Raw genomic sequence first — 27,919 nt, 5'->3', positions numbered from 1 at the left:
TCCCATGAACATCTTGAGCCTTGACATCTTCAAAAAGTACACAGTCTCCCAATGCACATGTGTAGACATCCTGCTTTCTCACCACAGCCTTTTTCCTTCTAGCTTATTTGTTCAAAGGCCTCTCAGAAACTGTTCTTTGATCTCATTAAGACCTTCAGTTCATAGAGTCCTTTACATCCTCCTTGTCCCATACCATTCTTCTATCTGAACTTCTCCAGCCCACTTGCCTAGGAGAACCCCAGTCCTGGGTGAATCTAACCACCTGCCATCTCTTCTTTGCATCTCTAGGCATTGCTAGAGAAAATTGCCAGACCTAACAGATAAGTTTGGTGATTGTGGTTTTTTTGTTTTTGTTTTCTGAGACAGAGTCTCACTCTGTTGCCCAGGCTAGAGTGCCGTGGCATCAGCCTAGCTCACAGCAACCTCAAACTCCTGGGCTCAAGCAATCCTCCTGCCTCAGCCTCCCGAGTAGCTGGGACTGCAGACGTGGGCCACTATGCCCGGCTAATTTTTTCTATTTTTAGTAGAGACAGGGTTTATGCTCTTGCTCAGGCTAGTCTCAAACTCATGACTTCAAGTGATCCTCTCACCTCGGCCTCCCAGAGTGCTAGGATTACTGCGTGAGCCACCGCACCCTGCTGGTGATTGTGGTTTTATGTTGTTAACAGTGGTCTTCTAACTCATCTCCTTCCTCCATTCTTACCCTCCTCAAAGTCCTTCTTCAACTGTTAGAGTGATCAAAATTGCAGATCTTATTATATTACTCCACTGCTGACTTAAGTGCTAGCCCCTGTCTTAAAAGACCAGTGCCTTTCAGGCTTTCAAATGCATATTAAGCACCTGAGAACCTTGTTAAAATGCAGGTTCTATTTCAGTAGATCAGGGATAGAGCCTGAGATATTCTGCATTTCTAACAAACTCGTCTTACCATCTTTATTTTTCTCATTTTCGTCAGATAACCTCAAAGCTTGGTAATCTAGACGAGAAAAATTTTTTTAAAGCCACATTTAGTAGTGGGGGGTTGTATACTAACTTTAATGGCACTAATGTTAATACATTCTGATAACCCACTACCATCCGACCAGCCTAGATGAGAAATTTTGAATTCCTATTCTAAGTAAAAAATTAGAGGGGTTTGATGCTTACATTATCCTGAAGTCCCAGAATGTCAGACTTGGAAGAGATTTTAGAGGTCATTTAGGTTTACCTCTTCATTGAATGAATAAAGCTTAGAGCAAAAGAGCAAGTTCTAGGCCAGAGCTGGGCTAAGATTTTAATTTTCCCAACTCCCAGGCAAAGAGTCTTTCCACTATACCATAATACAATCCCCAATTTTATGTTTTTTCGGTCTGGCCTTCTGAGTCATTGATTTCCTCAACAACTGCTTGAGTACGTATACCATGTGCATATCCGTGCCTGCTGCTGGGCAGACATAGTCTAAAAGACGGAGTGCCTGCCCCAGGACACAAGGCATCCTCCCCTGTCCTTCACTTCCCGGATCCTCTCATCACATCTTTTTCCAAGTTTGTAAATATAAATTTGGTAGAAATAAGAGAAACTTAGATAATTTTATATATGGCAAATCATGATGAGCTGTGAAAGCAAGAACCGAGTATAGGGGATTAAATTTTAAAATGGATATGAAAGGACAAATACACCCATCCTTCCAGCAGTAGCTTTCAGTCTTTATTGTGAAGTGACCTACATTTTGACTCAATCCAGTGCCCCCTCCTTGCTCACAGTTGGAAAAACTTATCTAAACAAGTACAGTACTCACCCAGGGTCTAGGCGAAGTATTCTTTGTCTTTTTAAAGTCTTGTTACAACCCATTAATTTGATTTCATGACCCCTAATGGTTCCAACCCCCAGTTTGGGAGCTTAGAGTCACAATCACACTTGAATATTGAGTTGAATATTGGGTTGAACTGGCCTGTTTCTGATTCAGTATAACTGACAAGCTAAACTCATGCCTGCCAGGAAAACCTCCTTTCTGTTACGTTATTCATTTTCTCTAAATCCCATTTAACCACTTATTCCAAGAAGGATTTCTGTCTATACCTTACTGTTTTATCCAGCATACTGTTTGCATTTCTATACTATATTTCCTGATTGCCATGTGTGGGTGGGTAAGTACTTTGTTTTGATTTCATGTATGTTTACTCTGTCCCCAGTTAGACTGTTAATTCCACGAGGCCAAAGATCCTATATTCTTGTTTCTTTGGGACCCTCCCATTCTTTTCAGTTTTGCACCCATTTGACATTTTAATTCAATCATCTATTGACATGTGAGTCTAGCAGAGTATAGGTACTTGGCTCTGTCATGGTATTTCTCTCACACTTTTTTTTTTTTTTTTGCCACTAATAACTGATGTGGGATCACACTTGTTCTCATGTGCCCATTCACCTCATTTTCCTACAGACCGAGAACTTACAAAAGAAGATCTAAGAACACAGACCCGTCTCTTCACCAGTAGCTTTGAGGAAGGCTTGGGCTTTGAACATGTGATATTCTGTAATGATGTTGAGAAACGGACAGTTTGTTTGTTTCAAGGAGGTCCTTACCTGGAAGGAATGCCTGGGTAAGAAGGATAGCCTAGAAATGTGGATCTAAAGAGTTTTATCTTATAGCACCCTCATGTATCCATAACTACAGTGAAGGCATTCAAATGGTAATATAGATGTATATCTATTGACATGGGAAGATGTTTATAATACATTATTAAAGGATATCTTATCTATATTGTTAATATTTATTAAATATTTAGTGTATTAAAGAGCATATGTGATATATTATTATAGGGCATAGCAATAAAGTATAATTTGAAGGAGTGTCATTAACGTGTTAACAGTGGCTTGTCACTGACTAGATGGTAGTATTATGGGCCTTTTTTTTTCTTTTTTCTTCTGCTTAGTTGCATGTTTAAAATTTCTAAAAAATGAACATGTGTAGTTTGTTTAATAAAAACATCATATAAATTTTCTAAATTATATTTTAGCTTTTTTCTTGCTTGCAATCTGATTACTATTAAGTTCTGGTCTTAGTACAAATGCTTAAGACTACACTATTATGCTATGAACAGGCCAAGCATGATGCCTTATACCTGTAGTCCCAGCAATTTGGGAGGCCAAGGCAGGAGGATCACTTGAGCCCAGGAGTTGGAGACCAGCCCATCTCTAAAAAAAAATTTAAATTAACCGAGCATGATGATGTCACTTATAGTCCCAGCAACTCGGGAGACTGAGACAGGAGGATCATTTGAGCCCAGGCTATGATTGTGCCACTGCACTACAGCCTGGATGACAGAGAAAGACTCTTTCTCTAAATAAATAAAAATAATAAAATATGCTATGAACAAAATAAACTTAGGGACATGGGTATTATTTGACATTCACTACACTGGACATGGACCAAATGGACCTTTCATAAGTAAATTGTGTGAAGATGCTTGGATAATTTCTCTTAAGAGGCTCTCTGTTTCAAAACTTCTGCAAACATTTCTCCTCTATTCCTGTTGTGACTAGATTCCTTCATGGAGGTGCCATTGCAACCATAATTGATACTACTCTCGGTGTGTCTGCAGCAATAGCTGGGGGAACTGTCATGACTGCAAATCTCAACATCAATTTTAAAAGGTAAATTCATAATCATTCTCAGCTTCTCCTTAGATATTGTAAGGTCATGTTCCACAGCTGCAGGTCCTGAGACAAAGATTTGTGTGCAAGTGATTATTAAGGAAATGTTCCCAGAGGAAACTAGCAAGGGAGTGGGAGAAGGAGGACAGGGAAGGTGAGGAAGTCAACCAGGGTTGAGCTCTCAAAGTCCTGCAAAGGGTAGCTTTAGCCTGATCACACAAAGGAACTCTGGAAGGAAATTTATGCCTCAGAATAATCCCTCCCTCGGGGAAGGGGGTCTTCATATTCTTATACACATCCGTCATTAAGATACGGGCCATCTTGGGGACTGTAAATTCTCAGGTCCTTCTAAAGCTCTCTGTTTTTCAGCATAGCAAGCTGTAGGGCAAATAACCCCAAAAAAGTGAAAAAGGGATCCAAGGGGCTCTGGGTGGAGTGCCAACGTCCACTACTTAACAAAATATAGATGTTTAAATAACTTCACGTAGAAATAAAAGGACAACAATCCTAGCACTCTGGGAGGCCGAGGTGGGAGTATCAGTTGAGCTCAGGAGTTCAAGATCAGCCTGAGCAAAAGCGATACCCCGTCTCTAAAAAAAAAAATAAAGAAATAAAAAAACAACAGATGAGTTTGGTATCCATCAAAAATAAAGCTTGGCATGATCCCATTTAATTCTTCAACCATACAGCTTTACCCCTACAGTAAACAAAATAGTATGAATACTGGCACAGGATTAAGATAGCAACAGGATAGAACAGAATATAAGAACAGAGAGTTGAATTGATGAGGTCTCCAAGTGAGGTTTTGTGGGTTATTACCTCACACAATAGGAACCATTTAAATTACAAAACATCTCCATTTAATACGCCTGAAAGTTATATGGATTATGTGGCCTCATCAGGGAGCCATGCTTTATAGGGTGTGGGTTTATTTACTATAAGAAATCCATAGCCAAGCATGTCCTACTAAGGGCATTCAGTAGAAAATAATTCTTCCCCCTAGAAAATATCATTAGTTTATTTTAGGGATCAGGAATCTTTTTCTGTAAATAATTTATGCCTTATGGGGTATATGGTCTCTAACACAACTACTCAACTCTGCCCTTATAGCACAAAAGCAGCCATAGACAATACATAAACAAATGGATGTAGCTATGTTCCAATGAAACTTTATTTACAAAAACACAGTTGGCCAGTGGGCTATAGTTTGCCACACCCCATTCTATTTACATGAAGGTCCAGTTGGAAGAGATTAAACAGGGCCATTTGCTTCTTTTGTTTTTTGTTTGTTTGTTTGTTTTCCCTGGGAGTATGTCCCTCTGCTCCCCATCACATACACAGTGAATTGGGGCCAGCTGCTTTAACAACTTCTTCCCCAGCCACCAATAATAGTAACTTCAAAGTAAATGACTTAAACAGGATAGAAATTTATCATGTGAAAGAAGTCTAGAAAAAGGCATCCTGGGCTGGTATGGCAGCACCATATGGTTCCCAGAAATGCAGGCTCCTTCCAGCTCACCTTTTCACAGTCCAGAATGGCAACAAGAGCCATCACATGTCCTGGACAGCAGGATTGAGGATGGGGAGAAGAGGGATGTCATTTTTCTTTTCAATTTTATTTTATTGCCGTAAGAACACTTAATAAGAGACCTACCCTCTGAACACACTTTTAAGTGTGTAATCCAATATTGTTAATAATTGATACAATGTTGTATAGCAGATCTGTAGAACTTATTCATCTTGTGTAATTAAAACTTATGCCCACTGATTAGCAATATCCCATTTCCCTCTCCTCCAGTCCCCAGCCCTTGGTTACCACCATTGTACTCTCTGATTCTATGGGTTTGACTAATTTTGATACTTCATCTAAGTGGAATCATGCAGTATTTGTCCTTCTGGGGCTGGCTTATTTCACTTAGCATAATGTCTTCAAGGTTCATCCATTTTACCTCATATTGCAGGATTTCGTTCTTTGTTAAGGCTGAATAATAAATATTCTGTTGTATGTATATGCCACATTTTCTTTATCCATTTATCCATCAGTGGGCATGTAAGTTGTTTCCACATCTTGGCTATTGTGAATAGTGCTGCAGTGTACAAAGGGGTGCTAATATCTCTTCAAAATCCTGATTTCAATTCTTTTGGGTAAATACCCAGAAGTGGGATTGCTGGATCATATGGTAGTTCTATTTTTAATTTTTTAAGGAACCTCTGTACTGTTTTCCATAGTGGCTACATGATTTTGCATTCTCACCAACAGTGTACAAGGCTTCCAATTTCTCTACTTCCTCACTGACACTTAATGTCTTTTGGGTTTTTTGTTTTTTGTTTTATAATAGCCATCCTAACAGGTATGAAGTGATATTTCATTCTGGTTTTGATTTACATTTCCCTGATAATTAGTGGCATTGAGCATTTGTTAATATGTTGTTATGCTGTTGTTCATTTGTATGTCTTCTTTGGGGAAATGTCTACTCAAGTCTTTAGCCCATTTTTAAATTGAGTAGCTAATCCTTTGTTATTGAGTTGTAGGAGTTTCTTATATATTTTAAAAATTAACCCCTTATCAGCTATATGGTTTGCAGATATTTTCTCCCATTCCATAGGTTGCCATTTCACTCTGTTGATTGTTTCCCTTGGTGTGCAGAAAGAAGCTTTTTAGTTTAACGTAGTCCCACTTGTCTATTTTTGCTTTCGTTGCCTGTGCTTTTGATGTCATATCCATGAAATCATTGCCAAAACCAATGTCATGAAACATTTCCTCCCTGTTTTCTTCCAGGAGTTTTATAGTTTTAGGTCTTACATTTAAATCTGTAACCCATTTTGAGTCTATTTTTGTGTATGGTATAAAATATGAGTTCAAAATTCATTATTTTACATGTGGATATCCAGTTTTTCTGACACCATTTGTTAAAGAGACTATCTTTTCCCCATTGTGTATTCTTGGCACCCTTGTCAAAGGTCAGTTGACCATATATGTGTGGATTTATTTCTGGGCTCTATTTTCTGTTGCATTAGTCTATAACATATATGTTTGTCTTTATGCCAGTACCATGCTGTTTTAATTACTATAGATTTGTAATATACTTTGAAAGTAATGTCTCCAGCTTTGTTCTTCAAGATTGTTTGACTTTTCAAGGTCTTTATGTTTCCATATGAGTTATAGAATTTTATTTTCTTTTTACTTCTGTAAAAAATGCCATTGGGATTTTCATAGCAATTGCATTCAATCTATAGATTGCTTTGAGTCGTATGGACATTTTAGCAATATTAAGTCTTCTAGCCCAGGAACACAAGATGTCTTTCCATTTGTTTATGTCATCTTTAATTTTTTTCATCAATGTTTTGTAGTTTTCAGTGTACACGTTTTTAACCTTCTTACTTAAGTTTTTTCCTAAGTATTTTGTTCTTTTTTATTGTTTTCTTAATTTCCTTTTTGGATGGTACATTGTTTATGGAAATGCAACTGGTTTTTGTATGTTGATTAATTCATGTTCATTGGTTCTAACAGGTTTTTTTTGTGGAATCTTTTTTTTTTTTTTTTTTTTTTTTTTTTGAGACAGAGTCTCACTTTGTTGCCCGGGCTAGAGTGAGTGCCGTGGCGTCAGCCTAGCTCACAGCAACCTCAAACTCCTGGGCTTAAGCGATCCTACTACCTCAGCCTCCCGAGTAGCTGGGACTACAGGCATGCGCCACCATGCCCAGCTAATTTTTTCTATATATATTTTTAGTTGTCCAGATAATTTTTATTTCTATTTTTAGTAGAGACGGGGTCTCACTCAGGCTGGTCTCGAACTCCTGACCTCGAGCATCCACCCGCCTCGGCCTCCCAGAGGGCTAGGATTACAGGCGTGAGCCACCGCGCCCGACCTTTTTGTGGAATCTTTAGGCATAGTTTTCTGTGTATGACATGTCATCTACAAACAGCGATAATTATACTTCTTTCCTTCCAATTTGAGTATGTTTTATTTCTTTTTCTTGCCTAATTGTTTTGGCTAGGATTTCCAGTACTATGTTGAATAGAAGTTGTGAGAGTGGGCATCCTTGCTCTGTTCCTGATTTTAGAGAAAAACTTTTCAGTTTTTCACCATTGAGTATGATGTTAGCTGTGAATTTGTCATATATGACCTTTATTATGTTGAGGTACATTCCTTCTATACCTAGTTTGTTGAGTTTTTGTCATGAAGGAGTGTTGAGTTTTGTCAGATGTTTTTTCTACCCTCAATGATAGTGTGATATTTTTTCCTTCATTCTAATACGATGTATTACATTAATTTTTTTGCATATATTGAACCATCCTTGCATCCCATGGATAAGTCCCACTCAATTATGGTGTGTGGTTCATGTAATGTGTTGTATTCAGTTTGCTAGTATTTTGTTGAGGATTTTTGCATCTCTATTCATCAGGGATATTGACTTGTAGTTTTCTTGTGGTGTCTTTGTGTGTCTTTGGTATCAGGGTAATGTTGGCCTCATAAAATGAGTTTGGAAGTATACCCTCCTTGATTTTTCAGAAGAGTTTGAGGAAGATTCATGTTAATTATTCTTTAAATGTTTGGTAGAATTCACCAGCGAAGCTATGTGGTCCTGAGCTTTTCTTTGTTGGGAGATTTTTAATTATTGATTCAATTACCTTACTAGTTACAAGGCTGTTCAGACTTTCTCTTTCTTTGTGACTCAGTCCTGGTAAGTTGTATATTTCTAGGAATTATTCTTTTTTCTGTAGGTTATCCAGTTTGTGTACATATAATTATTCATAGTAGTCTCTTATAATTCTTTTTATTTCTGTGGCATCAGTTGTAATATCTCCTCTTTTATTTCTGATTTTGTCTTCTCTCTTTTTTCTTAGTCTAGCTAAAAGTTTGTTATTTTGTTTTTCTTTTAAAAAATCCAACTCTTAATTTTGTTGATTTTTCTATTGCCTTTCTAGTCTTTATTTTGTTTATTTTATTCTAATCTTTATTACTTCCTTCCTTCTGCTGACTTTAGACTTAGTTTATTCCTCTTTTTCTAGTTCCTTGAGGTTTAAAGTTAAGTTGTTTATCTGAGATCTTTCTTACTTTTTAATATAGATATTTATTGCTATAAACTTTCCTCTTTGTACTACTTTTGTTGCATTGTGTAAGTTTTGGTATGTTATATTTTTATTTTCATTTGTCTCAAGACATTTTCTAATTTCATTTTTTATTTCTTCTCTGATACATTGATTGTTCAAAAGTATTTTGTTTAATTTCCACATATTTGAAGTTTGCAGTTTTCCTAAATCAGCCAAATTTGTAGTTTCTGGACTGTCAAGCTGGTGATACTTGATGGAGCAGGATTTTGCTTTTGAAGGTGATTCAGACAGAAGCCTGAATTCATAGAGCTAAACCCCTCTTAAAGTCATAGTTTCCTTACTGTGTCAGAAGGACTTTCCAAACCCACACCTTTCCTTAAAACCTGGTGCTTCCCCTTTGTGATTGTGCAAGTCCATTGTGTCTTAAGCACATGTTTTCTGCTTTGGTTTGCTGCCTACCTACAATTAGATGCATTTCATTTAATTGGCAGAGGCATTTTGAGGTTCCATCTCCCAGGAGACAGGACATAAATCTATGTAGTTTTCTTTCAGGAATATTCAGCTGGGCAAGGCATTTCATATTGCCATATACTGATGAGCCTTCTTTCTAGCTGATTATTTTCTATAATCAGCCCTTTCTGTTAAGGGCACAGTTCCTGCATTTTCTGGAATTAATGTTTAGATTCCTCAGAGTTCCCTGCCTATTGCTGAGGGGAGGGGATCAGTGGGAGTTTAAACAGAGATTATACAGGATTGTGAACCCCCAAAAGGCATATATCCATGGGTATAAGTGAACTGAATGTGCATAAATATTCTTTTCACCTGATAGCTCACCTGCACGTCACATACTTTGGGGGAATATAAGAAGTAATAGGTCCGATGAGGGTCTCCTAGTCATTGCCTACCCTGAGTTCATGCAGACTCAAGCCCCTTAGACTGACAGTGGAGGACTCCTTGCTGAATATAGGTACCCTGTATATACCTCTACCTACAACCTTATAGCTAAGAATACTATTGGTTTGCTTATGCTGTGATGTGTAAGCATAATTCTTTGAATGCAACCTCACAAAACCTGACTTGTACACATCCCTTACTGTGTGTGTACCATTTCCTACATCCAGAGTAAAATACGTATAAGACAGATACATGATTTCATAGAAGAAACACTTACTTGTCAACAATGTCCTCTATGTGTAAACTGCTTAAAAAATTAAATTATTTAATCATCCTTATTTTTTTCTTTTATAATTGAGATTTTATTGGTTGTGTCAAGGATAAGTACAGACATTTCAATTTGTACATAATTTTTAACATATGTACCAAAAATCTAAAAAGCCATTTATTTTAGTTCTTTTTTACACAGTTATTGCACTGACTTTCCAGCTTAAAATTTGGAGGCAAATTTTCCTCAAGAAGATATTAAGTACCAGTATGTTCAAATGTTGATAAGCTGTTACATAAGTCCCACCAATTCATAATTTATTGTCATATATAACACATACTCAAATTTTCAATCTTTCACAGTACATTAACAAAGTTATTAGGAAAACAGGACTGCCACCACCAAAGATGTTATAGAGTATACACAATTCTGCCAGAGAAAGCCATGATCAAGGAGTGGTTTTCTTTGGGAAACAATTCTACTAAAAAAACAACATGGGAATAGAAATAATTTAAAATGTTCAAGATATTAGATGCAGGGCTGGGACTCCACAAAGCCATTTAATATGCTTTGCATTATGGGATATAAAAACTAACCCCCATCTGTGAAATGTTCAGCTGACACCCAAGACAGTCAAAGCCTCACGTAATTCAATATCTCACACTATTTTCTGGTTGTACCAAAAAAAATAAACATGCAGCGAATGATTTCACATCTTAAAAAAAAGCATTTACACTTAAAAAATAGGATGAGGTGGGATTCCCTCCTTCTTAAAAATGTTTCTAGAGTTACTAAAAAACTTGCATTTACAAAATAGTTGATAAAATATTCCCCTGGATTGTACAAGAAGGTAGACAGGGACCACTGATAAGACACGGTGTGTGACACTAATCAGGCGTGGCTTCTCTCTCCTGCTTCATCAGAGGCTGGGTTCGCGTCAGATTTAGTTTCTCCCTTTTCTGCAGGTAAAACTTTAGTTTCTTGGTTAGCCACTTTGGCCTGTCTTCCCTTTGCTCCCCTTTTCCCTTTCGGTTGCACTTTTTTGTCTGAAGATTTACCCTTTGCTGCTGCCTTTTTGGGCTTCGTTTCCACTTTTGCAAGAGCAGGTTTAGGTGACAACCGCGCAGATCTCCTCTTGGGCTCTTCCTTCACCGTGCCTTCAGCCAAGCTGACCTTCCTGAAGCTGACCTTCCTCTTCTGCATCTTGGCAGTGGGGACGGTGCCTGCCGGTGCCTTCGTGAAGCTGGGTGCCCGGCCGCTGCCGCTGCTCCCGCTGCCCAAGCTGTTGAGACCCGCTGCCGGGGCTGGGGGGAGAACTGGATGGAGTCATCCTTATTTTTGAATTATAACTATAGTTTTGTTCTCTTCGTGCTAACTCTTCCTTTGTTAACAATCATTAGAAGCTTATGGCTTTCCATAATGTAGACAGTCATAATCATCACTCTGTTTTCTATGCTTCTAGAATGATGTTAATTGTAGTTTTCATAAATGGCCCTTATTATTATAGTTTCCTTCTGTTCCTACTTGTGCCTTCGATTTTTAACCTCTCACCCAGACTGTCATTGTACCTCCTTCTCTTATAGCATCCTTGTGTGTCATCAACCACTTTTATGTATCACTTGAATGAACAAGATGAACATTAGATTAAATTAGTCAAAATGTGACCCAAAAAAAAGGTGGGATTTTGATAGCAATTACATGGCCTTTAAAGATTAACTTGGGTAAAGTTGTCATCTTTGTTTTTTTTTTACTGGATACATTTTTAGACAAGGAAAGTTGTTATCCTTCCTTCCTTCCTTCTTTCCTTTCCTTTCCTTTCCTTTCCTTTCCTTTCCTTTCCTTTCCTTTCCTTTCCTTTCCTTTCCTTTTTTAGAGATGTGGTATTGCTTTGTTGCTCAGGCTGGTCTCGAACTCCTGGCCTCAAGCAATCCTCCCACCCTGGCCTCCCAAAGTACTAGAATTACAGGCATGAGCCACCACTCCCAGCCTGGATTATATAAGTAGGTTAGAATTTAACATTTATAGGGCCCTATAATTTGTGTAAAGTTGTTTAGTTTCATAATAATAATAGTAATAATAACCAAATTTAATACGATCAGTTGATGTCCCTTCAGGATGTGAGAGGTAACAACCTGGGATTAAATTTTAATTTAAGATAATTTGTAATATCAATTAAGGATCAAGTGCCTTAATCTACCTGTTTTTAAGAAGCAAGAGTGTTCCTTAACGATTTCAAATCATTTCCAGCCCTCTGATCCAAATGTCACACTTGATTTATTTCTTTGTTCTTAGCAAATTAAGATAAATAGAGAAAGCATCTTATAACTAGTGGTGACTAGCCAGCGGAAAGGATCAATATCTAGGCATGTCTATAACCCATTCGTGATAAATCAGTTGAGATTTATCTCAACTGGATTAGCTCTGAGCTCTGGATTAGTCTTCTCAATGCAACGTGGCAGATAAGAAATGCTGAAGGATGTTTCTCCTTCGAAACAAGTAGATCCTGCACCAAATACACAAAGAAATAAACTGCCAAGAGTATCAGCAGAAACAATAAATAACGTATTTAGATTCCCACAGACATAAGATATCATGATAATCAATACACAATATGAAAGAACAAAGTATAAGATGTTTAAAGAAATAAAAGATGACATCACAAAAAGAAAGCAATAATAAACTATAAAAATTATTAGGCAGATTTGCCATGGAATCTAATAGAACTTTTAGAAATAAAAGTGTAATTGTTTAAAAACAAAAACACCTCAGTGAACAGGTTAAAGGGCTATTTAAATAGCTGAGGACCAGGCACAGTGGCTCATACTAGCAATCCCAGCCCTTTGGAACACCAAGGCCTTGAGCCCAGGAGTTTGAGGCACAGCGAGCTATGATCGTGCCACTGCTCTACAGTCTGGGCAATAGAGCGAGACCCTATCTCTTAAAAAGCAACAAGAACAACAAAACAAATAAAAAACATAGTTGAAAGTGAACAGGAATACACAACTGAAGAAATTACCCTGATAAAAATATTTGTTGGTGAAGGTCAAAACTTTGCCTCAGGCCAGGCATGGTGGCTCACGCCTATAATCCCAGCACTTTGGGGGGCCAAGGTGAGACGATTGTTTGAGGCTAGAAGTTCAAGACCAACTTGGCAGCCTGAGCAAGAGTGAGACCCCGTCTCTACTAAAAATAGAAAGAAATTATCTGGCCAACTAAAAATATATATACAAAAAAATTAGCCGGGCATGGTGGCTCATGCCTGTAGTCCCAGCTACTCGGGAGGCTGAGGCAGTAGGATCGCTTAAGCCCAGGAGTCTGAGGTTGCTGTGAGCTAGGCTGATGCCACGGCACTCACTCTAGCCCAGGCAACAGAGTGAGACTCTGTCTCAAAAAAAAAAAAAAAAAAAAAAGACCAACTTGGGCAACAGAGCAAGAGCCCGTCTCTTAAAAAAAAAAAAAAAAAAAAATTAGCCGGGTGTGTTGGTGCATGCCTGTAGTCCCAGCTACTTGGGAGGCTGAGACAGGAGGATCCCTTGAGCCCGGGAGTTTGAGGTTGCCAATGAGCTGTGATGACGCCACCGCACTCTAGCCTGGGTGACAGAGCAAGTCCCTGTCTCAAAAAAAAAAAAAGAAAAGAAAAGAAACAACTTTTCCTCTGAATCCATTTAGAAACTCAAAAAACTGTGGCATGTTATTTCTTTCTCTCCTACTATATAACTACTGCACCCTGTGGGCAGTCTGTACAGAAAGGTTTCACTGGGGCCTGCATGGTATCAAAACAAGAGGGGTAAATTGAAATCTTGTGGCTAGATAACATAGGAGTTTCTCTCTAAATTTACTCCATTATAAGAATTTAAAGCAGAGCTTTAAAAACTGCATTCACTAGTTTTCTTCAAGAGAAAAAGAAAAATGGGGTAAACCCTAGGCTTCTGTTTCTTGTTCGTTTGCTTTTTAGAGTTTAGATTGCTTTTCATTCTGTTTTTGTTTTGCAGAAGCTCAGATCACTTTAACAAACTCATGGCACTGTATCTCTACTTTGTAGCCAATTGGTTTCACGTTTTAGGAGCTCATTCCTCTAAAATGCACAATTAAATCGTGTCCTCTATTTTTACTAAAAATTCATTAGATCATTTGTAACTCTAATGATTTTTATAATCTTACAGGCTAGTAAGCCTTCAAATCGATTCTCCCTACAAGATACTTCCCCCCTCCACTGAGGTTTAATCAAGAGTTCCATATGGATCAACAGATCCATATGCTCAGCGGTGGTGGTGTTGGTAATGGTGTTGGTAAAAAGACTAAATTAGTCACCAGCTCCATGGTTTCAGTGTGATATTGAGATATATCCCATAAATACATCAAAAGGCCCACCTCAGCTAAGTCATTTAGCAGATCCAACAAGCAAAAGGGGAAGCAGAACTTTCAATCAGACTGATAATGATTTGGATCCCACATGTGCCACCAAATAAATGTGGCTTTGGGAAGTTACTTAACCTCTCTGGCCCTCAGTTTCCTATCTATTCACCAGGGGTAATAATACTTTTCTTAGAGGGGTGTTTGAAGGATCACAGTTAATGTACTTAGAGCTAGCAATTTAATATGTTAAATGGGCCTTTTTAATTATTATTTTCAGATCTAGGCTTAGGAAAAAGTAAAGAAAGGGAAGGAAGGAAAGAAATTATCCTGAATCCAGCACAGAGAGAAAAGGAAATAGACAATATGCCCCATACATAAGAGAACTTGAGCTATAGAGGACAAATGAAAAGTTCTAATATGCTCTAATCAGAGTCCTAGAAAAATAGAATAGAGAGAATGGAAGAGATCCTGTATTTGAAGAGATAATGGATTCAGCATATTCTAGAACTAAAGAAAATCATGAATCCACAGATAGAGAAAACACAATAAATATCAAGCAAGATAAATAAAAATAAATCCATATCTAGAAATATAGAGAAATTGCAAAATATTTAAGACAAAGAGATCTTAAAAGCAGTCAGAGACAAAAGATCACCCATTACAGAGCAGTCCTGCTTCTTGGAAGCAAGAGGGTGCCATTACACCAGCAGTAAACCTCAAAGCAACAGGAGAAGCTAGACGACAACAAAATATCTTGAAAGTACTGAAGGAAACACGTCAACCTAAAATCATGCTCTCAGCAAAGCTAACTTCCAAAAATGAGGGCAAAATAAAGGTGTTTTCATTCAAACAAAAATGGAGTTGTGGAACAGCAGAACAACACCCAACAACACCCAGGGAATTTCTAAAGGATGTACTTCAAAAAGAAGAAAAGTAATCCTAACAGGGAGGAGCACGGGAAAAGGAATTGTGAGCAAATAAATTGGCACGCATGTAGATAACAAAAACCTAAATAGAGTCTCTACATATGTAATAATAATGTCTAAATTCCAGGGATTAACAAAAGGACAGCTAAAATACTGGACAACAATAGCATGTTTGGGAGAGGGCGAACACAGTTAATGTTCAAACATCCTTGTATTATTTTTCAGTGGGGAGGATGACTAAGAGAAAATGAAGGTATAAGTAATGCCTAAAATAGCAGAAGAATAAAAATCAAATAAAGAAATGAGTAGAAAAACTCAATTATTTAAAAAGCAAAAAAGATTTTAAAAAGAGGGTCAGAAAAAGTGAATCAAAGAGAAAGCCAGGCCAGGCGTGGTGGCTCATGCCTGTAATCCTAGCACTCTGGGAGGCCGAGGTGGGAGGATCGCTTGAGCTCAGGAGTTTGAGACCAGCCTGAGCAAGAGCGAGACCCCCGTCTCTACTAAAAATAGAAAGAAATGATTTGGACAGCTAAAAGATATACATATAGAAAAAATTAGCTAGGTATGGTGGCACATGCCTGTAGTCCCAGCTACTCGGGAGGCTGAGGCAGGAGGATCGCTTGAGCCCAGGAGTTTGAGGTTGCTGTGAGCTAGGCTGACACCACGGCACTCTAGCCCAGGCAACAGAGAGAGACTTTGTCTCAAAAAAAAAAAAAAAATAGAAAGCCAAAATCAGATGATAGAAATAAGCCTAAATAAATCAGTGATTATTCAATATAAATAGACCAAACCATCATTTCACAGATTATAAAATTGAATTTTAAAATGTAAAAAGTTAGATTAAACCTCAGAAAGAATATGACATGTAAAAAAAAAGAAAAGGGAAAAAAAGTAAAATGTAAAAAATTAGAGACTATTTATATGAGACATATTTAAAACATGACACTGAAAGGTATAAAAGGAAGGAAAAATATGCTAGGTAAGCTAACCAGAAGAAAGCTGAGATAGCAGAAAAAAATAATAAATTGTCAAAAAAGTAATATTAGGCATAGAGAAGGCTACTTCAGATTAATAAAAGATTCAGTTCAATAGCAGACAAGAGCAATGCTAAATTGATATATACTTAATAACTTCAAAGTATATAAACAAATATGGGCCGGATATGGTGGCTCATGCCTGTAATCCTAGCACTCTGGGAGGCCAAGGTGGGAGGATCTCTTGAGCTCAGGAGTTCGAGACCAGCCTGAGCAAGAAAGAGCAAGACTCTGTCTCTACTAAAAAATAAAAATAAATTAGATGTGCAACTAAAAATAGGAAAAAAAAAAATTAGCCATGCATGGTGGCACATGCCTGTAGTCCCAGCTACTCAGGAGGCTGAGGCAGGAGAATCGCTTGAGCCCAGGAGTTTGAGGTTGCTGTGAGCTAGGCTGACACCACAGCACTCTAGCCCAGGCGACAGAGCAAGACTGTCTCAAAAAATAAGTAAATAAATAAACAATTGGTAGAATCATAGGGAGAAATTGAATAATCCGCCTTCATAGTGGGACAGTCCAACACGCTGTTCTCGATTACTGATAGGTCAAGCAGACAAAAACAATTAGAGCCAGGCTCGGTGGCACAGCGGTGGCTACAGTGGTAGCTATACTCCCAGCTACTCAGGAGGCTGGGCAGGAGGATTACTTGAGCCGAGACTTGGAAGCTGTATTGCGCTGTAGTCATGCCTGTGAATAGCTGCTGCGCTCCAGCCTGGGTAACAGCAAGACTCCATTTCCAAAAAACAAACAAAAAAATTAGAAAACAGGATTTAAACACTACAAGATAACAAAATATGATTTATTGGACAAACATAGCACTCTATGTCTAATAATTAGAGAAAAAAGATACTTTCCCAGCACACGTTTGTAAAAATTGATCATGTATTGGTTCATAAATCAAATCTCAATAAATTTTAAAGAAACAGAATCTTACAGGCCAAGTTCTCTAGCCACATTAAATTAGAAAATCAAAAATAAGAGAATTTTTTGAAAATCTATAGTAAATTATGGTAACACTAGCTACTGTAGCAGTCCCCTACATTTAACTACCTTAAACCAGTAGACTTTTTTTGTTTACGTAATAGGTCCCATGTGGTTATCCTGGTCAGTGAGGGACTAGCCCCATACAATGATTCAGAGACCCAGGCTCCTTCCCAAGTGTGCTTCTGTCCCCTTAGGGCCTTAATGTCTTTATTTATTCAGCCTTTCTAATCCCTTTATTGTCAATTTTGATAACATATTCCTGAATTTTTTTTCATTTCAATTAAGTTTTCAAATGTGTTGATGTGAAGTTATTCATAATATTCTCAATTTTTAAAAATCTCAGCTAAATCTGTAGTTAATGTCTTTTTTGACCCGAATAGTATTTATTTATGCTCGCTCTCATTTTTCTTGATCTATCTTGCCAAAGATTAGTAGTCTTTTCAAAGAGCTATCTTTTGGCTTTGTTGAAGCTCTCTGGGTGTGTGTGTGTGTGTGTACGTGTTTTCTCTTTTATTTTTAAATTTTGCTTTTATCGTTATCACCTTTCTGCCTCTAATACAAGTCTAATTAAATTGTCTGGCAAAACTGGACTAAGGAAAATGATCTAAAGCCAGTTTTCTGTGCCAACCAAACTAATCTGCACCTAAATATTAGTTACATAAAAAAATTGTATTCCATAAACATAGTGTGACAGTCGTTGCATTATTTTGTATTTTCTGAGTTCCTTCCTGTTAGCCTCTCTAAGATTCTAGGACTTTCTTGTCTGTTGCAAGAGATAGAACTCTTAACTCACACTAGATTAAGCAAAAAAAGGGAATATAATGTAAAGTTTGTGTGGTTGAGAAGTCAGATGTGGCTGGGAATCTCTGCCACGCTTTCTTCTCAGTCTGCTTCATCCTCAGGTAGCCTTTCCTAGTGGTGGGGCACAGTGGTCACCAGCCAGGCTTGTGTCTTGTAAGCCCAGCAACCTCAGGGAAAAAGAATCCAGCCCCAAGGGCTCCAGCACAAGTTTGAGGACTGACTCTTTCAGCCCGTGCCCACCCCCACAACCAGTCACTGTGGGGGGAGAGCATCAACCTGTCAACTCCAGTCACCCTACTTGGCTAAGAATGGGGCAGAGGCAGTTCACCAGTGAATGAGTCTATGAGTGTGTGAAAGAGAGAATGAAGGAGGCGAAGTGGCTGGATAAATGAAGAGAGTAATGTTAATAGAAAAGGGAGATGCTGGTCAAGCAAGAACATCTGCTGTCCCCCGGGTTTTAGTCAATTTTGAATTGGCTCAACCAAAGAGCAAAGCTCAGTTGTTCCATCAAGAGGTTCAGGAAAAGCTAATAGGAGTAGGTATTAAAAGATAATAGGAAGGGAAACTGAGCAGAGGGATAATCACAGTGATAACTTCCTCTCTACCTGGAGTGGTTCCGTCATCCACTTGGTAGCACTGTAGGAGCACTTCCATGCTCTACCTTATGTTTCTGCCCACTGAAATTTCACCTTTAAAGAGATATCTTTTTCATTATGATACTGTTTATCCAGGATTCCCAGAGCTGACTATACCCACTATTCATGTGTAACTACTTAAATTAAAATATAAATTAGGCCAGCACAGTGGTTTACACTATAATCCTAGCACTTTGGGAGGCCAAGGTGAGAGGATCACTTGAGGACAGGAGTTTGAGATCATGCTGAGCAACATAGGGAGACCTCGTCTCTATAAAAAATAGAAAAATTAGTGACATGTGGTAGAACTTCTCTGTAGTCCCAGCTACTCAGAAGGCTGAGGCAGAAGGATCACTTGAGCCCAGGAGTCTGAGGTTGCAGTGAACTTTGATGACACCACTGCACTCTACCAAGGGCAATAGAATGAGACTCTGTCTCAAAAATTAATTAATTAATTAATTAAATTTAATGATTCAGTTCCTCATTTACACTAACTACATTTCAAGTGCTCAGTATGCATATGTGACTACCATATTGGGCAGCTCAGAGATGGAACATTTGTGTCATCACAGAAAGTTCTGTTGAACAGCACTGGTGTAGAACAGTAAGGTGTTACCAGCATTCTGTTGTTATTAGGTGTCTTCTATTGACAGTTACTCTAAAGGGAATTGGATAAGAAATTTTGATAATGACAGAGGAAATGAGAGAAGTTGCCTGGGACTATCCCATGACCCTATTTTCACTTCTGTAAAAGATTTCAGCTCCCTTCAGACTTTGCTCTGGATCTCCAGAGGAGACAGTCTCTACTGTCACAGAGCTGGAATCCCTGTCAATCTCTTCAAAACAAACCCAGAAGGACAGTCAAGGACTGTATGCCCAGGAGCCACCCTCTGAGAACAGTTGTGCTTGGGAAAAGGGGGCATGAGAAGGTATTGGTGCCTGAGCCCTTGAGGAATGTGTCACCCAGGGCAGTCAATGCTCACTGATAGCAGATATTATAAATTTCCACCCCTTGTCATGCACTTGATCATCTTTCAAGGTTACATAATTCCAGAAACTCATTTTTTTCCTTTTTCTTTTTCTCTGCAGACCCATCCCTCTTTGTTCTGTTGTTGTGATAAATACCCAACTTGATAAAGTTGAAGGAAGGAAATTTTTTGTTTCTGGTAATGTTCAAAGTGCTGATGAGAAGACCCTATACTCAGAGGCAACAAGTAAGAAGCTGCTACTATCTCTTTTGGGGGGTTGGGTTGGGTTGGGTTGGGATTTTTGTTTGTTTACTTTTTGGTTTGGTTTTGGGGGGGGTTGGTTTGGTTTTTTGCTTTGGTTTTATAACCCATACACACCCAGAAACTCTTTTATTTTTGTTTGGTTTTGGTTTGTTTTTTTGAGATAGGGTCTCACTCTATCACCCAGGCTAGAGTGCAGTGGCATCAACCTAGCTCAACCTCAAACTCCTGGGCTCAAGGGATTCTCCTGCCTCAGCCTTCTGAGTAGCTGGGACCACAGGCATATGTCACCACGCCCAGCTAATTTTTCTATTTTGTGTAGAGACGTGGTCTCACTCTTGCTCAGGCTGGTCTTGAACTCCCGGCCTCAAACGATCCTCCCTCTTCGGCTTCCCAGAGTGCTGGGATTACAGGCATGAGCCACTGTGCCCAGCCTCAGAAATTCTTACTTCCCTTTCATGCAAAGAACAAGTTAGAGGTATTCTTATACATTGCTGGTGTAGGGCTGTCTGCCAGTATCTATCAAAATTACAAAGTTGTGTGCCCTTTGACCCACTTCAGGACTTTATCTCACAAGTACGTTAAGGTATCCAAAATTACAATGTATTAGGTTGCGGTGGGTTGCAGTAATTATGTTACTCATTAAACATTATTTATAATAGCAAAAGATTGACAAAACATAGATATCCATCCATAGGAGAAAGAACTACAGCTCATCTATAAACTATTGTGTGTGTATGTCACAAAAAATACTGTGGTCCCATAAATAAGAATAAGGAAGTTCTTTGACATGGAGCTATCTCATTAACATATATTAAATGAAGAACACAAGATGGAGGACAATGAATATAATATGTTATCATTAGCATAGAAAAAGTAGAGAGGTTCTTCCTATTGTCCCATCCAAGTACTAACCAGGCCCGACCCTGCTTAGCTTTGGAGATCAGATGAGATCGGGAGCATTCAGAGGGGTGTGGCTATAGACTCTTCCTGTTCTCTTCCTCTTTTTTTCCTCTTTCCCTTTCCTCTCACCCTCCCCTCCTTCCTGAATAATTTATTCCAAAAGCCGTTAGGTAGAGCTGGGCTTTGTTGGCCCTGGGCTAAGAGGAGGCCTCAGGAGAGGGGTGCCTACAGTGGCCCAGCGCAGTGTCGGAGCCTGAGTGGGGTGAAGTGTCTGCACAGGGAATGGCCCAGGCAGGGTGTCGGAGCCCAAGCAAAGTGAGGAAGGTGTCCTATGGAGAGTGGTGCGTGTATCACCCATGCTGAGTGGGGTAGCATCTGTAAGGGCTGGCAGCAGTGCTGGGAGCCAGGTTCCCACTGTCAGAGATGGGAGTTATAGAAAGAGAGAAAATAGAATAAATCCTATGGTGTTGGATGGGAACTGGGGACATTAGACATGTGTATTTTCCCAATCTTTTGCTCTTGCAAATAATGTTGTAATGAATAAATATGTTGTCATTTTGCACACATTTTCGCAAGTAACTCTCTAATGGTTTTAGGGGAAGTATATCTTTATACTTACCTCATAATTTTTCTGTTGGCTTAAAATTATTTAACAATAAAAAATAATAAATGAGAAGGAAGGGAAATACATGTATGTACTTGTATGCATGTAGACTATCTCAGGAAAGTCACACACATGATTTGTTACTTCTCAGAAGTAATATTGGTTACTTCTGGGAAGGGTTCTGGGTAGGTGGGGAGGGAGATTCCACCGTATAACCTTTGGTACCTTTTGAAAGTGGTTATATAATAGATTACCAGGAGAGGAGTTAGATTTTATGGGGTCCCCAAAGCTTATACATTTTAAGAAGCCCAATTTAAGAAAAAGAATGCAAAATTTAGGTACAGAAGTGAAACTTTATTTAAAATAGGAAAAGAGGCCAGGTACGGTGGTTCACGCCTATAATCCTAGCACTCTGGGAGGCTGAGGCAGGTGGATTGCTTGAGCTCAGGAGTTGAAGACCAGCCTGAGCAAGAGCAAGACTCCATCTCTACTAAAAATGGAAAAAAATTAGCTGGGCAACTAAAAATAGAAACAAAAAACTAGTCAGGCGTGGTGGCTCATACCTGTAGTCCCAGCTACTCAGGAGGCTGAGGCAGGAAGATTGCTTGAGCCCAGGAGTTTGAGGTTGCTGTGAGCTAGGCTGATGCTGCAGCACTCTAGGCTGGGTGACAGAGTGAGACTCTGTCTCAAAAAAAGGGGTGGGGGTAGAAAGAAATCACAATATATTATTGCTATCTTAGAGATGTAGATCCCTTCCTTCTGAGATCTCTATAGGCAGTTTACCAGAAATCTCACATAGAAATTGCTTCCTGGTTGCATCCTTGAACACTACACCACTCCTAGCTCTCCCAGGGCCTTTGCAAGTGAGGGGTTGAAGCCTCACCTTCATTAGCTTAAGATTTAGACAGGTTAGATTAGATATCCAGTGGTTTTTATTTGTTTTATTCTTTTTTATTTTAATGGACCTCAGATGAATAGGTTTGAATTAATCATAATTCTTGAGTTAGTACCTATAGTCATCACTGGTACATGAATAGTCATCTTTTATTTATTCATTCACTAATATATTTATTTTTATTTTTTAATTTAATAATAAGTAAATACCCTGGGACCTACCATCAATAAGAACCAGAATCTTAATAATATTTTATCCCTACTTAATTACTATTCCCATCTTATCCTCCTGTTTAGACATAACTCTGCTCTATTATAGTATTTTGTATTTTTCATTCCTTTGTACCTTTTTATTTTTATTTTTTGAGGTTTTATCAAGAATATATGTATACCTAAGGAATATCTCATTCAGTTGTTTATTTTTCAACTTTGTAGAAAAGAGATCATGACATGTCCTTTCCTGGGACTTGATTTTTTTCACTCAGCTTTATGTTACTGCGGTTCATCCATGTTGTTGGCTGTGTAGTTTGCTCATTTTTACTGCTGTGTAACACTCCACATTGACTATACTACAATGCAGTTACCTCTTCTGATGATAAGCCTCTGACTATTATGAATGGGGCTGCCGTGAACATTCTTGTTCATGTCTCCTGGTGGCCTGCATGAGCAAGAGTTTGGCATATAGTTAGGAGTAGAATTTCTGGATTGTAGGGTATATGAGTGTTCAACTTCACAGGGGAATAATGCCAGATTGCTTTCTAAAGCTGTACCAAATTACATTCCCACCAGCAATATATGAAATTCTTTTGATTCTCTAGCAACTAGTAAAGTCAGACTTTTTGATTTTTGCCAATCAAATGGTTATAAAATGGTATCTCAGTGTAATCTTGATCTGCATTTCCCTGATTACCCTGAGATACTCCTTGAAGAGTTGAATCTCTTCATATATTTATTGATTGTTTCTTTTTCTGTGAAATTCTGATTTGTTCAGCTCGTTCTATTTTTTTTTTTTTTTCGTTTTCTTACTGATTTATAGGAGTTCCTTATGTATTTTACATTAGACTGATTCTTTTGTTGGACATAAAAGTTGCACATATCTCCTTCCAGTATATAAGTTGTCTTTTATTTGCTTTAAGGTATCTTTTTTATTTTTTATTTTTATTTTTTTAAGGTATCTTTTTTATTAACAGAAGTTTTTAATGTTAATGTAGTCACATTTATTAGATTTTTCCCTTTATGGTTAATGCTTTTTGTATCTTGTTTAAGAAATTGGTTTTTCTCCCAAGTATCAGCTGTTGGCAGGAATGATGGGTAAAAGGCGCAGAAGGAAGATAATAATTTGAGTCCACAGTCAATTTAAGAATTCCATTCCAGGCTGTAGTTTGTACTTCCTGTCTTACTAAACCTTTCAGTATCATAAAGGTGCCAGATGGCTCAGTTGTAATTTTACTTCTTTGCATTTCCCTGACTATCTCTGATAGAAGTGGTAATGAACCGTGGAATGGCCAAGTGGTGAGGACCTGGTTACCCAGGGGGAGGTAATACAGTGTTGTGATAGTCAAAAGTTGATTCTTAATTTAGCTGAAAAGTGACAGTGGGCAGATAGACTGAAAGTACAAATATGAATCTAAATGCCTTCCTTTGGATATGTCCATTTAGAGCTCCATCACATTGAAGTCAGTTGACTTATAATCATCTTCTGTTATTTTGTTTGTTTAGGCTTATTTATAAAGCTGGATCCTGATAAAAGTCTGACATAAAAGAGCTGCTGGTGAATGCCACACCATTCTGCATAAGGCTGTCCCCCTCTGGAAGAAGCAGTTGTCTCCACTCCTACTCTGCTCACCCACTGCTGAATCCCCCATGGGTAGAAGCCTGCTGACCTTCCTAAGCAGTCTTCTGAATACAATTCTAGGAACTCAGTTTCCACCTTCTAAACTTTTTAGTGCAGAAACAGTGAGAGTATCAGCAATTCTTTGTGTCTCCTTAGGATATGTGTGTGGTTCTCCTGAGATTTGAATGGGCTCCTTAAAGTTGCACAGGCGTGATGTCTGTCTCAGGGCAGACCCGAGAAAAAAATTTTTTTAAATAATTTTTTAGAATTTTTTTTAAATTTCAGCATATTACAGGGGTACAAATGTTTAGGTTACATATATTGCCTTTGCCCCACCCGAGTCACAGCTTCAAGTGTGTCCATCCCCCAGACGGTGCGCACCATACCCATTAGGTGTGAATATACCCCTCCCCTCCTCGCCCCTCCCTGGAGAAAAAATTTGTGTTGAAACATTTACTGCAAACTTGGAAATGCTAGAAAACCACATGAAGGAATAAATACATAGATGTGTGTGCATATTACATACACATTGTAAGTTACAAAGCTAGCTTTGTTGTATCTAAGCAAACAAATCTTTTTGGTCAGAGTAGGAAACACAACCAGTTCCTATAAAAAAGGATACCTCACATCTATTGTCTGGGATGCTAGATATTAAACTACTGTACCATTTCTAACGTGGCTGTTGGGTCTTCCCTGAAGCATAGTTGTCACTGGAAGGAGGCTGAGTTAGTTCCCTAGGGCTGTTGTGACAGAACACCACAAACTGGGTGGTTTAAACCAACATCAACTCACTGTCTCATGGTTCTGGAGGAAATTATTCTCCCTCTGAAGGTGCTAAGGAAGGAGCTGGTCCATGCCTCTCTCCTAGCTTCTGATAGCTTCAAGCATTCCTTGGCTTGTAGCCACATCACTCCTCCATCTTCACATGTCATCCTCTCTTTGTGTCTTCACATCATCTTCCCTCTGTGCATATCTATCTCTGTGTCCAAATGTCCCCTTTTTATAGGGACACCAGAGGAGGGGGAGAGCAAAAAAGAAAGAGAGAAAGAAAGAAAAAAAATACAGGGGACACCAGTCATATTGGTAGGGCTCACTTGAATGACCTCATTTTAACTTGGTTAGCTCTGTAAAGACTGTATTTCCAAATAAGGTCACATTATGTGGTACTGGAAATTAGGACTTCAACTTACCTTTTTTGGCGGGGGGGACACAATTCAGATAAGACTGAAAATGAATGGGGAGACTAATGTTCTGGAAAACTCTACTTCCTAATGCAGGCAATATATTATCTGGGCTTCAGTTTCTTGTCTTTCTTTTCCTTTATTGAAAGTTTAAGCTGAACCATATGAAATCACCATTTTTGAAGGTCAGAATGGTTGAATATTGACAATTTCCTGTGGTCTTACCTAATAACTTAGGGTAAGCCTTGTGATACCTACCCAGTCATCCTTCCATAGCCAAAAGATCAGCGGGAGCCCTCCACTGCCAGAACCAGAAGGAGACCCAAGCCCTGGAGGCTCTGTCTCTAGTGTCAAGCTGCAGGAAAGGGACCAGTAGATGGGGAGCCCAGCAGGAGGGGAAGGGACACGACAGAGGTGAGGCTGGTAGTTCCTTCTCACTGGAAACTGACAGAGCTTGGGAACGTGCCTGGCAAATGGCTGAGCTCACAGCCCTGCAGTTTACATGTCTGGCAACAGCCAGCCTTTTTTCCCAGTCTTCCTTCCAGCTAATCCTGAAATGCAGCGACAGTGGGCTCTTATGACAACTGTATGTCACGTGTTGAAAAACGTGAAGCTGAAGGAATGAGCCAGCACTGCTGTCTAGTTTCACCTAACACATGGAAAGGAAGTTTCAACAGTGAAGATACTTTACTCTCATCGTTGGGTTTATCTGACAGGCTTGCAAAACTGCCATAGCACATCGGACCTCCACCCAGGGCGAGAGAACCTACCCAGAGGAAGGCCAAATGACCAGTTTTTCTTCTTCCTATTAAGTATGCTCACCGCCCCCCTCTCTATCGACCTTTATAGTTTTAGTTCTCACACTGGTTTGAGCCTGTCCAGGGTCGTTGCAGCATGTGAGTGAGACGCTGCACGAGAGCCACTAAGGGAAAAGCTCAGCCACTGTTAAACAGGGTTTCCTCACGGCCAGAGAGGAAAAAATGGTTTCCCTGCTTTATAGCAGCCTATTCATAGGCTTCCCCAGGCCCTGGCCTTCTTGCCCTCACCAGTTGTATTCTGACAAATATGTGAAACGGCAAGAGGTGGCTGAACAGTCAGAAAGAAGGAGGGAGGTGCCATCAGAACTGTGGCTCCTTCCACTCCATCACCAGCTCGCTGTGTGTCCTGATGGAACTATTCCTCATTGCCTGCCCCCCCCCCCCGCCCGACTACCCTGTATGGTAAATAACATTTTGAATGAAGATTCCCACCCATTACCTTCTCGGGACCCTTGGCCCTCCCTCTCCTGGGGAGTTGTGAGGCCAAATTATTGTTCTACCTAATAACTGGCCATCACAGACTCTACACATACATTTTTCAGTGCCAAGTATACAACATTATCTATGGAGGATACAACAAGTCAGTCTCTTTGAAATTTAAGTCATGGATTTTGTGTCTCAATTTTAAAATACCACTTGATAGTATTCTTGGTCTGGCACTACTATGGCCAGTTTAAAATTACAGATTTGGTTTATTCCAACTATTCTTAAATATAGATTTAAAATTAAGTGGGCTGGCCGGGCGTGGTGGCTCACACCTGTAATCCTAGCACTCTGGGAGGCCGAGGCAGGTGGATTGCTTGAGCTCAGGAGTTCGAAACCAGCCTGAGCAAGAGTGAGACCCCGTCTCTACTAAAAAATAAAAAGAAAAGAAATTAGCTGGACAACTAAAAATATATAGAAAAAAATTAGCCAGGCATGGTGGTGCATGCCTGTAGTCTCAGCTACTCGGGAGGCTGAGGCAGGATTGCTTGAGCCCAGGAGTTTGAGGTTGCTGTGAGCTAGGCTGACGCCATGGCACTCTAGCCAGGGTGACAGAGCGGGACTCTGCCTCAAAAAAAATAAAATTAAATTAAGTGAGTTGCAGACAAAGATACCGTAAGAGAAAAAAGACAAAACTATAGACCAATATCCCTTGTGAACATAGCTGCAAAAATCCTCAAAAAGATACTAGCAAACCAAGTCCAATAGCACATTAAAAAGATTATACGATATGACCAAGTGAGATTTATTCCATAAATGCAAGCTTGGTTCAACATAAGGAAATCAATGTAATATACACATTCATGGAACAAAGGAGTAAAACCACACGATCATCTCAATTGATGCAGAAAAGGCACTTGACAAAAATCCAACACGCTTTCATGACACAAACACTCAGAAAACTAGGAATAGAAGAGGTCTTCCTGAACATAATTTATGAAAAACGTACAGCCAATATCGTACCCAATGCTGAAAGACAGAAAGCTTTCTTCTAAGATCAGGAACAAGATAAAGATTTCTACTTTCACTACTGCTATTCAACATGGTACTGGAAGTCCTAGTCATAGAAATTAAAGAAGAGAAAGAAAAGGCATGCAAATTAGGAAGAAGTAAAACTTTGCAGACAACATGCCTTCATATAGAAAATCGCAAAGAATTCATAAGAAAAAACTACTAGCACTAATAAATGAATTCAGCAATGTTGCAGGGTACAAGACTTCATAAAAATTAAAAACTTTTGTTCATTAAAGAATATTACCAATAAGGTGAAAAAAAATGAAATGGGAGAAAATATTTGCAAATTATATATCTGATAAGCATTTAGTATTCAGAATATGTAAAGAATTCCTAAAACTCTACAACGAAAACACAACCCAATTTAAAAAT

General features: G+C 38.9%; 2 protein-coding genes across 3 annotated transcripts in view; one reads left to right on the top strand and one right to left on the bottom strand.

The window, feature by feature from the left end:
* The window catches only part of THEM4 (thioesterase superfamily member 4), a 36,211-nt gene extending 12,072 nt beyond the window's left edge, over nt 1–24,139 (top strand). For both annotated transcript variants that reach the window (XM_045546995.1, XM_045546994.1), the window contains exons 3-6: nt 2,420–2,579; nt 3,523–3,633; nt 19,677–19,801; nt 23,937–24,139. In XM_045546995.1, coding sequence (XP_045402951.1) covers nt 2,420–2,579; nt 3,523–3,633; nt 19,677–19,801; nt 23,937–23,977 — 437 coding nt within the window. In that variant the 3' untranslated portion in view covers nt 23,978–24,139. The remainder of the gene's footprint in view (nt 1–2,419; nt 2,580–3,522; nt 3,634–19,676; nt 19,802–23,936) is intronic.
* LOC123635134 (non-histone chromosomal protein HMG-14-like) overlaps nt 9,958–27,919 on the bottom strand; it is a 31,191-nt gene continuing 13,229 nt past the window's right edge. The window contains exon 2 of the mRNA XM_045546996.1: nt 9,958–11,155. Within this exon, the coding sequence (XP_045402952.1) occupies nt 10,743–11,054 (312 nt within the window). The 5' untranslated portion in view covers nt 11,055–11,155 and the 3' untranslated portion in view covers nt 9,958–10,742. The remainder of the gene's footprint in view (nt 11,156–27,919) is intronic.

The sequence above is a fragment of the Lemur catta genome, chromosome 3 (genome assembly GCF_020740605.2).
Source record: "Lemur catta isolate mLemCat1 chromosome 3, mLemCat1.pri, whole genome shotgun sequence".
In the NCBI taxonomy this organism is placed as follows: Eukaryota; Metazoa; Chordata; class Mammalia; order Primates; family Lemuridae; genus Lemur; species Lemur catta.
This window is presented reverse-complemented; position numbering and strand designations above follow the sequence as displayed.